At 42.7% G+C, this 12,575-nt stretch overlaps 1 protein-coding gene and 1 long non-coding RNA gene across 3 annotated transcripts in view; one reads left to right on the top strand and one right to left on the bottom strand.

The window, feature by feature from the left end:
* Positions 1-12,575, bottom strand: part of LOC149795836 (uncharacterized) — a 735,181-nt gene that overhangs the window by 524,617 nt on the left and 197,989 nt on the right. The window lies entirely within an intron of this gene.
* LOC149795839 (uncharacterized) lies at positions 228-8,212 on the top strand. The gene is made up of 3 exons (XM_089965739.1): positions 228-694; positions 1,383-6,924; positions 7,613-8,212. Exon 2 carries the CDS (start codon positions 2,309-2,311, stop codon positions 6,320-6,322), a length of 4,014 nt encoding a protein of 1,337 aa, XP_089821865.1. The 5' UTR covers positions 228-694; positions 1,383-2,308; the 3' UTR covers positions 6,323-6,924; positions 7,613-8,212.

The raw sequence follows: 12,575 nt of genomic DNA, 5'->3' as shown, positions 1-12,575 counted from the left end.
AATTCCATGCGGGCTTTTATTATACTGTTGTTGGATGCAAAATGCAAACTGAGAAGCCAATATTATACCGCGCCCAGGGCTGAAGCTCCCCAAATACAGTAATGTTTTTAAAACCGTTCGAAGCTACAGGGAAATACATCCGAAAAGAGTTCTTCTCTCGCTCACAGACATGACCAGCGACGATACTTACAAGTTTTATATGGCCAATAATTGTTAGATTTGTTATGTCCATTGTGATGTTTTACCCCAACCCCTTGTATTATACATGTATTTATAAGTCTGTAAGTGGAGCCAGGTAAGCTTTGTTTTTCCAAGTGCCTAAGTTGGCTAATCCTCTTACGTAACCCAGTCTTTGTTTGAGCTCTTGAGTGGAAATCTGGCGGGAATCTTTGTACATGGGAACACGTGACGTAGACAACTTCAAAGAGCCGGAAGCCGACAATGGTAGGCTGGACAGTACATGGGGACACACAGACTGACATTTTTATGATTGACAGTTCGATCAAATGACCAGAGTCCGTCGCCATCCAATCGGGATGCGTTGTAGGTGGGACTTGATTCGAGAAGCTGGAATAAGACTTGTACAAGCCTGAAATTCGTCAGTTGGTGTTTAAGAGTCGCAGTGACACACACTCCGTTAGCCATTCGTAAAAATTGGCGGAATTTAGGAAATTCATGAAATAGCTTCGATCAGGTAAGTTTGATGTTACGTTGATTCTGCTTGATACGACTGCTGTTAATTGAAGAGAATTTGTCGTATGTATACATTTTACTTGTATTGAAGTATGAATAGTTAATTATGACCTTAATATTTTGCATTTTTTTCATGACTTTAGCTAGTAATATGTGTGCATATTATTTCGTGGATTATTACGTTTACGCCCTTTTGAAAGGACGATTTGTATTTGTGAAGAATTGTATTGCTCGCTAGCCGCTATAAGAATTAATATTTCTTTGCGTAGTTATATTTTGGTAGACAAGAAATTTGTTTACGTAATGATAGATTTTGCCATTGAGTAACGGATTGCCGTTTATCACCATTTGAATGTGAATATTGTGGATTTGGTACGCTTGTGTAGGAAATATATAAATATATATAAATATATAGATAGTCATATTACTAATCGTAGTAATATTTTAGTACAATCATATTTGAAATATTTTGTATGTATATACTGATAGGGCTCAGTATGTAGATATTTGAATCCTTTGTGTGATTGTGTTATGGCGCCATTTTTGTAAGCGGCGGAAGTGTATGGGAATTTCGATGTGTGCGCATGCGCGACCCAAATGTCCCGCCTTAAACTGATGGTTCAGTTCAGTGACGTAGTGTGAGGGAAGATTTTTATAACCCTATGCTAATGCATTATACCTTTCAACAGGAAGCTTTCGGGGGACGAAAGAATTTCAGAGAATTTCGGGGGACGAAAGAATTTCAGAGAATTTCGGGGGACGAGAGAAGTTCAGAGAATTTCGGGTGACGGTGAGAGATACCGAGTGAATTTCGGGTGACCTCAAGGGATACCGTCAAGGGTTCCGGATACTAGAAGAGGAACCGGAAGTCAAGATAACGGCAAGGAACAAGGATAATAGAAGAGGAAGCGGAAGTGGAGATCACGAAAGGAGAGAAAGACGAGGGAACGAAGAGATTTAGATGAGTAGCACTCAAGAAGGGAAAAATCTCCTCACACTGTGAACTCAAATGATGATCAAAGGGATCATTGGGTGAAAGAGAGACATTGATTACTTTAAATTCTTTTAAATTTCATTTATTAAATTGTTATTGTTTAAATTTCATCTTTGTATTTCTTTTAATTTAACTGTCGGCATTGCTGACTGGGGGCTCGTAGCCATAAATATATTTAGTCAATAAATAATATAGTGTCCAGAATTAACCTTCTGAATAAGGACCAGGGGAACTTCTCATAATTCGTTAAAGTCTATAAGAAGAACCCCACCCCTAGACAACCACTACACCCCCACAGTGGGCGCTTCGTCCGGGATATGAATTAGACATATATATTATTTTGGGACTTAAAGTTATTGGTAGAAGTATTAGTGAACAGTGTGAGATATTTTCCATTCTTTGTATTTGAAATTTTGTGATTTTCTCATCTCGTATTTTTATTGTCATATGTGCAGGCTTTGTAGATCTTCCATTCATAGCAGTACGTGTGAAGCAGATATCGAACAAATATCTTACCTGAACGAAACTAGTTGTTGTCGACAGGTAAGTATTTAAACTGGTATTACAAATATCTGTATATTGTTTGAATTTTGAGACAAGGTATCACTTTACATTAGTATAATGGCTACCGAACGACAAATGATAAAGGAATACCGCGCCATGGGGTCGGAAGATCTTGGATACGAGGGAGATCGCCTGGCAACCTTTGTAGAAGAAAGGATCAAGGAATGGAAGGCCGAAAAAGCAGCGGAAAGAGAAGCCCAGAGAGAACTAGCCAAGATAGCAGCGGACCAAGAGTTAGCCAAGATAGCCGCGGACCGAGAAGCCCAGAGAGAACTAGCCAAGATAGCAGCGGACCGAGAAGCCCAGAGAGAACTAGCCAAGATAGCAGCGGACCAAGAGTTAGCCAAGATAGCAGCGGACCGAGACGCCCAGAAAGAGCTGGAGCTAGCCAGACTCGCTCACACTCTGGAGATGGAAAAGGTCAGAGTTGAAGCTAGGACCAACGGACGGGACGACGCCAGTACAAGCTCTGGAACAACCGGCCGACCTTTCATCGACCACCGGGTAGTCCAGATCAACATGTCACGCTTCAATGATAGGGAGGAGGCTATTGACGATTTTCTCGTCCAGTTTGAGAAACTCGCACGCGCTCATCAGGTCCCTGAACAGCACTGGGCCATTAATGTCTCAGCCTTTTTGCAAGGTGCAGCTCGGGAAGTCTACCACGGCTTAACTGCAGAAGAGGCTGATGACTACACTGCCCTCAAGAAGGCGCTTCTCTGCCATTATCGGCTGACCGCCGAGACTTACCGGAAACTTTTCCGGGACTCGGTGAAAAAGGTAACAGAGACCCACTCTCAATTCCACAACCGTGTTCGAGGTTTATTTGAGAAGTGGATGAAAATGGCCGAAGTCGAACGCACGTACGAAGGGCTACGCGAGGTAATACTCAAGGAACATGTCCTGGGTACTTACCGTCGCGAGTTGACAGTTTTCTTAGCAGAAAGAGAACACCGGACGCTCGAAGAGATCGCTAACATGGCGGAGCGATACGAGCAGGCGCACTCGAAGAGTGGAGGTTCCGGGGTTGCTGACCGACCCCGACCCTCTGAGTCGCGTCGTATGGGGGAGGTTGAGCCGGCTGTCCGTAACCGTCAGGGCGACGGGAAGGTCGGAGGGGCACCTACAGGTAGGGCTGCCGCCTATCGACCTGGACAGGCCTCACCCACGAAACCAGGACTTGCAAGTCGGCGAGGGCCGCCGACATGTTTTAATTGCAAGCGCCTGGGGCATTTTGCCAGGGACTGTCCCAAGGGCAGGCAGACCCAGGTGAATGTCGTAGCTAAGAAGGAATGTGTGCCGGAAGCGAGTCGCAACCCAGCCAACCTTGCGGCCGCAACTGTCAATGGTGAAGGCGCCACCATCTTGTATGACACTGGGTGCAGCGTCCCCGCGCTTGTCGACAAGAAATATGTCAAGCCGGAGGACTATACAGGGGAGGTAATAGAAGTTCAGTACGCGAACTGCGCGCGTGACTCATTACCAGTAGCTGTCATTGACCTCGATTCACCATACGTGAAGGGGAAAATTGAAGCTGCTTGCTTGGAGGGGCTATCACATGACGTCATATTGGGTTGCCGTTATGTGTTACCCCAGCCGAACCCCGAAACCTGCACACCTATGCCAGTGAGTGCTGTTGAAACCAGGGCCATGAGTCGACAGCCGAAACAAAAGCCAATCCAAGTTACATCGACACCGGTTAGTAATGTTATTCCAGCGGAGTTAAGGAAGCTGCAACAGGAGGACGCAACTCTGGCGCAGTTGCACAAACACGCAGAAGCGGGAACAGGAAGGGAAACTCCGAACGGCGCGGTGAAGTTTGTCTACAAGAAGGGAATCTTGTATCGCCACGCCAGGAAACACAACGAACACTTCAAGCAAGTCGTCGTGCCAAAGGAAAAGCGTTGCGAAGTACTGAAACTTGCACACGAGAGTCTCATGGGTGGACACATGGGAATTGCTAAGACGCGTGACCGTCTTGTAAAAGAGTTTTACTGGCCAGGGGTCCAGGGAGACGTAAAACGGTTCTGTCTCTCCTGTGACAAATGCCAGAGAATGGCACCGAAAACGGATCAGCGACCCATCCCTTTGGGGAGTACGCCCTTTATCGATGAACCATTTAGACGTGTTGCCATGGATTTAATCGGACCGATAAAACCCGCGTCTGCGCACGGAAATCGATATATTTTAACGGTTGTCGATTATGCTACACGCTATCCGGAGGCCGTTGCGTTGCGTAACATTGACACGGAAACCGTCGCGGACTTGCGCAACAAACTGGAAGAGGTTTGTTCTCTCGCGCAAGAAAATCTCAAACGAGCTAGGGCGCAACAGGCGAAAAATTACAATAAGCGCGCAAAACCACGTCAGTTTGAGGTAGGGGACAAAGTGTTGTTGTTGTTGCCCCAGGAACACAACAAGTTGCAAGTTTCCTGGAGGGGTCCATACGTCGTCACCAAGAAGGTCGGAGGTCAAACCTACCGGATACAGCTACCGACGAAAGAGAAATTGTACCATGCCAATTTGCTCAAGAGGTACCGGGAAAGGGAGACCGCCAGCGATTTTGTTGTCGCAGCGATAGTCACCGAGGATATCGAAGGCGATACGGAAGGTGCTAACACTGTCCCGAGCTGTCCATTAACGAGGGCCGAGACTCCGTCGGACGTGGAGTGTGACCCCATGTTAACTGAAGGGCAGCGGAACGAGATAGAGACCTTGCTGGCCGGATATTCCGACGTGCTAACAGAAAAACCCGGGAGGACGACGCTTGTCGAGTTCGGGTTAAAGATGGTGGACGACCGACCAGTTCAGCGTAAACCCTACCCCTTGCCCCACGCGAAACGACAAGTTGTAAGGGAAGAAATCGAGCAGATGATTGCTCTGGGAGTAATCGAACCTGCCGACTCTCCGTACAGCTCACCAGTAGTCTTAGTGCAGAAGAAGGACGGCACCCATCGGTTCTGCGTCGACTACCGGAAGCTGAATCAGGTGACAGAATTTCAAGTTGAAATGCTACCTGACCCCGAACATATCTTCGCTTCGGTCTCGAAAGCGAAATATTTTTCCAAACTGGATTTGTCCAAGGGGTATTGGCAAATTCCGGTAAGGAAAGAAGACCGACCGAAGCTTGCTTTTGCTACTCCCGACGGGACATACCAATGGTTGGTGATGCCGTTCGGGGTACAAAACGCGCCCAGCGTCTTTACCAGAATGATGCGGAAGTTGTTGGAGCCCTTGCGCGATAGGGGTGTCCACAACTTCATGGATGACCTCTTGTTAGCTACAGAGACATGGGGTGAACACCTCGCTCTGTTAGCTGACGTTTTGGAGCGGCTACGTCAGGAGGGCTTGACAGCCCGCCCTTCCAAATGTCACCTTGGTTTCAGGACATTAGACTATTTAGGACATACCCTGAGCCAAGGCACGCTGTCTCCAGAGAAGTCGAAGGTGGAGCAGTTGAGAAACGCCGCACGCCCCACCACGAAAACGGAAGTGAGGTCATTCCTGGGACTGGCCGGATATTACCGGAGGTATGTCGCTAATTTCAGCGCGATTGCGGGCCCGTTGTCTGACCTAACCAAGAAACGGACCCCGAGTAAGTTCGTTTGGACAGATGCGTGTGAGCACGCATTCCAAACGCTAAAGGATAGACTTACATCCGACGCAGTTGTTCGTCTACCGGACTTGGATAAAGAATTCGTTCTGCGCACCGATGCATGCGACACGGGACTGGGAGCAGTACTGCTCCAGGAGCATGACAAGACGCTTTTTCCTGTCGCATACGGCAGCCGGAAGTTGTCTGCTGCCGAGAAGAATTACTCAGTATCGGAGAGGGAATGTCTCGGAATCGTGTTCGGCATATCACGGTTCGAGCGATACCTATATGGACGTAAGTTCATATTGGAGACCGACCACCAACCACTCGCCTATCTGGCGCAGGCAAAGTTGTCCAATGGTCGATTGATGCGATGGTCGCTGTTTTTACAGCAGTACCAGATGCAGATCAGATACGTGAAAGGATCTGAAAACGTAGGCGCAGATTTCATGAGTAGAAGCGCCGAAATGATATAGATCATTTGTTATATTTTCGTGTTCATACTCAGTTTAGCATTTAGTTCATTTTGCTGATTTTGTTCTTTATATCGTGTAACACTTTTGCTTTTTTAGTTTGAGTGAATAAAATCCTGATTTTATTCTCAAGCGTGGGGGGATGTGATGTTTTACCCCAACCCCTTGTATTATACATGTATTTATAAGTCTGTAAGTGGAGCCAGGTAAGCTTTGTTTTTCCAAGTGCCTAAGTTGGCTAATCCTCTTACGTAACCCAGTCTTTGTTTGAGCTCTTGAGTGGAAATCTGGCGGGAATCTTTGTACATGGGAACACGTGACGTAGACAACTTCAAAGAGCCGGAAGCCGACAATGGTAGGCTGGACAGTACATGGGGACACACAGACTGACATTTTTATGATTGACAGTTCGATCAAATGACCAGAGTCCGTCGCCATCCAATCGGGATGCGTTGTAGGTGGGACTTGATTCGAGAAGCTGGAATAAGACTTGTACAAGCCTGAAATTCGTCAGTTGGTGTTTAAGAGTCGCAGTGACACACACTCCGTTAGCCATTCGTAAAAATTGGCGGAATTTAGGAAATTCATGAAATAGCTTCGATCAGGTAAGTTTGATGTTACGTTGATTCTGCTTGATACGACTGCTGTTAATTGAAGAGAATTTGTCGTATGTATACATTTTACTTGTATTGAAGTATGAATAGTTAATTATGACCTTAATATTTTGCATTTTTTTCATGACTTTAGCTAGTAATATGTGTGCATATTATTTCGTGGATTATTACGTTTACGCCCTTTTGAAAGGACGATTTGTATTTGTGAAGAATTGTATTGCTCGCTAGCCGCTATAAGAATTAATATTTCTTTGCGTAGTTATATTTTGGTAGACAAGAAATTTGTTTACGTAATGATAGATTTTGCCATTGAGTAACGGATTGCCGTTTATCACCATTTGAATGTGAATATTGTGGATTTGGTACGCTTGTGTAGGAAATATATAAATATATATAAATATATAGATAGTCATATTACTAATCGTAGTAATATTTTAGTACAATCATATTTGAAATATTTTGTATGTATATACTGATAGGGCTCAGTATGTAGATATTTGAATCCTTTGTGTGATTGTGTTATGGCGCCATTTTTGTAAGCGGCGGAAGTGTATGGGAATTTCGATGTGTGCGCATGCGCGACCCAAATGTCCCGCCTTAAACTGATGGTTCAGTTCAGTGACGTAGTGTGAGGGAAGATTTTTATAACCCTATGCTAATGCATTATACCTTTCAACAGGAAGCTTTCGGGGGACGAAAGAATTTCAGAGAATTTCGGGGGACGAAAGAATTTCAGAGAATTTCGGGGGACGAGAGAAGTTCAGAGAATTTCGGGTGACGGTGAGAGATACCGAGTGAATTTCGGGTGACCTCAAGGGATACCGTCAAGGGTTCCGGATACTAGAAGAGGAACCGGAAGTCAAGATAACGGCAAGGAACAAGGATAATAGAAGAGGAAGCGGAAGTGGAGATCACGAAAGGAGAGAAAGACGAGGGAACGAAGAGATTTAGATGAGTAGCACTCAAGAAGGGAAAAATCTCCTCACACTGTGAACTCAAATGATGATCAAAGGGATCATTGGGTGAAAGAGAGACATTGATTACTTTAAATTCTTTTAAATTTCATTTATTAAATTGTTATTGTTTAAATTTCATCTTTGTATTTCTTTTAATTTAACTGTCGGCATTGCTGACTGGGGGCTCGTAGCCATAAATATATTTAGTCAATAAATAATATAGTGTCCAGAATTAACCTTCTGAATAAGGACCAGGGGAACTTCTCATAATTCGTTAAAGTCTATAAGAAGAACCCCACCCCTAGACAACCACTACACCCCCACATCCATTTAGCACCGACGTTCGAGATGAAAGCTCTGAAGTTTCACATAACTGTCACATGACTGGCAGGTACAGAGGAGCTGTACACAGCACATGTAAACTATAGTTACGAATTTATCCAAACAAAATGCGAATTCCCATAGAACCTTCATTGCCAACAGAGGAGCCTTTTATACAACACGCGTTAAAATATAAGCGTCAAAGTCAATATGCATGCAAAAGAAATATCTGGTCCGCATTCAGTTGCAAAGAACATGGGTGACTATACCTGAAATCAGATGTGCTACTGGTATGCGGGTGTATCGTTTAGACCCTGAACATTACTTTTCATAACCGGAGATGGCTTGGTTCACTCTGATATGAAAACTAAAGTACGGCTTGAATTGCTGACCTATATTGATCAGCATTTCTTTCTTGAGCGTGGAGTCCGCGACAGGATTCCCATGGCGAGCCACCGATATGCACATGCAAACAACTCGAGATAGATGGCTATGACCCAAGCCTGTCAAATAACTATATACAGTTCCTGAGTGCTAAACAAAGTCTAGAAATGGATAATAACGAAGTCCAAACCTGTTGGTGGGTTTGAATGGATCAATCACACAACTGCGGCAATACAAAAACGGATATGCGAGTGCTTATCATGACAGCGACATCAGGTCCTTTTATGAAGTAGACCTGGAAGTATCCGGATGAGATTCGCAAAGCTCATAATGATTATCCGCTGCAACGAGATATGTTGGTGGTGTCAAATGGGTGGTTAGTTTCGTATCTTCGCACTAAAGGCAATTGTGTGGTCCACATTCATAATATTCGACAATATATGTGGCTGAGAATGCGTGTGAGCAACACTCATCGGCTGCTACGTGTTCGTAAGCGCTTGGATGGCGCCCTACGTCAAGTTGAACACGGATCCACGAACAGACACGTCTAATGATTTTGAAAAGGATTCACGCTCATGAAAAACACTGTATTAGAAACAAACAATGGAAATCTTAGGGAAGTAAATCCGCGATGACACTGTTCGGGACATGGAAAAAGATTTCAAACTTTGCTGTGTATTCCGCATTCGAGTCACGCAAACTATTTGATGATGGGCTCATTGCCGTCAATAGAAAAGTCAAAGCTAAAATTAATATAGCCAGTCTGTTTTGGGGCGACTTGTTCAAGGTTCTTGTGTTAGAATGTTATTGTAAGATAAGACTATTTTACCAAGATCGTGTCTAGATGTTCTACACAGACACCGATTTACTTGTTATACATATCACCACTGGCAGATATACTTGTAAACGAATTCGAAACTATATAGTTCTTACGACATTGTGTGCAGTACAATATTTATGGATTATATATGAACAAAATGTACTCTGGTTTCATTGCCGAGTACAGCGTTAAGTGTTAAGAGATCCAAAATTACCTCCGATTTTTAGGACTATAAGATAATATGGAAAGTTGTTTACACAGATTTGAACAGGTTTGAATGATATATTACTTTCCACAAGTGAAGAAATGATGTTTAGTCGCCGCATCTCAGCGCGCTACTTAAGGCTAGAGAATTAGATGTGCATTTAGATAACTTTTTGCAGGGTGGGTCTTACAGGAAAATAAATCCTTCACAAGTGTCTTTTTTATGGCTACATAGACTATTTCATTGAAGCTCAGAAAGGTAAAGAGAATGTGGTCTCGAAAGACAATAAGATGGGTAACTAATCAAAAGGCCAGAAACCCGGAAAAAACGAGAAAATTGGTACTAATAAAGGGGAAATTTTTCAATTTGAATAAGGTGCAATTGGTAAGGATATACAGTGTTACACATGTAAAGAATGGGATCACATCTCGCACGATTGTCGGAAGGTAATGGGATTTTGCAGAGAGTAGCGATTGCTATTGAAAGGAGTGGTGGTCAGGAAGCGAATCGGTCGTGATCGGTATCTTCTTCTCAAGGCATGGTACCAACATTAAGAGAACATTTAGTAATTGATTACCTTTCCTTGAATAAATAGTTCATTTTTAGAGCTGATACGTCCTATACAGGATTAAGAGCAGTTTTAGTCCAGGAGCAAGAGGCGGAAATGGATCGACAACGAGTATTTGGTACTGGTATGGGAAATAGGAAAATTTCACATACACCGTTTTGGAATTTGTTCTTGAAATGAACCACCAGCTTCTCGAGCATTTGAACAAAGCAAATATCGCCAATGCAACATTGATGCCTTGGGCATTGACTTTACAGACAGTATTGTTTACGGATCCGGGCAATTCAAGAGTTGAAAAATGTAGGGGCCGATTACTTTATCAGCGTGAGATTAGCACATCTTTTTATCATGATATTCTTGTATTGTGAATAGCAAATTTAAGTTCGTGTTCGTTCGACATTCCATGATTTTCTAATGGTGTCTCCACTTTTTTAAGGGGGGGGGGGGTGTATTATCACAAAATTGTTTGTAGTAAAATATGTTTGCATTATATATGAACAAAATGTACTCGGGTTTCTTTGCCGCATACAGCGTTCCCTGATGGTGGTTTATTTTACACCTTTATTTACTCATTGTTATGGATACTTATAGAGTAAATGCTATTTGTTGTATCACAATACAACAAGTTTTGTCAGGAAGTTGTCCACTTTCCTGGAGCACTCTTCAGCTGTATAGATATGCGAACTATAAAATTGAATTTTTTCCGCTATCCGTTTTATGTGACAGATTCTTTTATATATAGTATGTTTTAGGAATTTATTCTAAATTTTGCAAAGAGTTAGACCTAAATCATTTAACGCCTCGTTATCATATATATATATATATATATATATATATATATATATATATATATATATATATATATATATATATATATATATATATATATATATATATATATATATATATATATATATAGTTTGTTTCAAGTTAAACATTTTTTTTATAAGTGACAGACAAATTGAATGAAATTATACTTTGCATTAAAGGATGACAAGACTTCGAGTTGTTATAATTCAGTGAGATTATTCTTTTCTAACACCCATTTATGTACAAATATAGTAATTAGATTAATAATCTTATTCATTAGTTCTGATGGAGTTATTTAATGCGCAAAGTAGTCAATTAATGTGCGCGTGTATGTAATTTATATCATTGCATTCATACCGTGTTTCATATACTACACGTTGTATTTCAGCTGGTTTTGGGATGAGGAGTTGTAGAGCTATATGTGGTTTCGCACAAACTGTATGCTGCTGTCGATGGTGATGTTGGCTCGGAGGGACGGTGTTGCTATAGTGGCAGTTGGCGAAATAAGCTTCAATACCAACGGATCTGCAGTGAAAGGAAGGCTCTCGATGGATCCTTCGGTAGATTGGGAGGGACGAGCCATGCGTGGTGGCACCGTGACCATTGGACGAAGGCTGTGGAACCAGAAGAAGAAAAAACGTTTTGATTGTCAGTTGCACGCACGAGATAAATAGATTCCATCAGTATTATGCACTGTCACTATCCGATTGAAATCATTATTTCGATATAGTTGCATGATTAGAAATCAATAAAACATACATCAAACTTGTGGATGAAACAAAAATTATTCATATTTGTATACGTATTCTGTACCTGGTTCACATTTGGTACTAGAATCATACATTGTTCATATCTTCGTCGTATCTGATTCATTCATCGTTCAATTACAGGAAAAATAAACATCTCATTCATGGCATTGCATTCAGTGTCTTCACTACAGCCAACCCCAAACCATCTTGATCCTTATTCACGAGTACCTGAAGGAATACCCACTTTAAAGCAATGTAAACAAAAAGTTGGTCGGCCATTTAAAGATGATTGATCGGGATGGCTAATGGAGAATTTTCTAGGACTGCGCCCAACATGTACTCGGTTTTGGTTGGCTTTGCAATCACCGTGGCCGGGAGATCAGGAAAAGTATTTAAAAGGCGAAAGGAGTCCAATGCGTAATTGTGCAAAACGATCTCCTGCACGATATAAATGTGAAATGTCTTCACAAGCGATGCATAGCAAATCTAATTCGGTCGATGAAATATCGCATGGATGTGTGTGGGTGCATCAAGGTGTCAACCAAGCGACGGAATCAACATTTACGTGTATGGGCATCGCGCAATTATTAATCAGTTTACGATTTCAACGCAAATAACTGACTCCTCTTCATGTCGTACGTTTACGCAACGTGAAATATCATTGAACTTCCCACAGGATAAAACGTTATTGAACTATTCGTTAATGACGGAAGTCTTCGTTGGCAACCAAGCGCGAGTCTAAAATCTCTATACGTGAACACGAGTCCACTAACGTCTGCCACCTCGATCGAATCTCCACAGCATGCATTTGATATTACACAGTTGTCGT

This window comes from Sinohyriopsis cumingii, chromosome 7 (genome assembly GCF_028554795.1).
Source record: "Sinohyriopsis cumingii isolate HCF-2022 chromosome 7, ASM2855479v2, whole genome shotgun sequence".
Lineage (NCBI taxonomy): Eukaryota > Metazoa > Mollusca > Bivalvia > Unionida > Unionidae > Sinohyriopsis > Sinohyriopsis cumingii.
The sequence above is the reverse complement of the archived record's forward strand: the minus strand, read 5'-3'. Positions and strand labels throughout refer to the sequence as shown.

Excerpts from the sequence above, each read along its gene's own strand:
- LOC149795839 (XM_089965739.1), top strand. The coding sequence starts at position 2,309 with ATGGCTACCGAACGACAAATGATAAAGGAATACCGCGCCATGGGGTCG.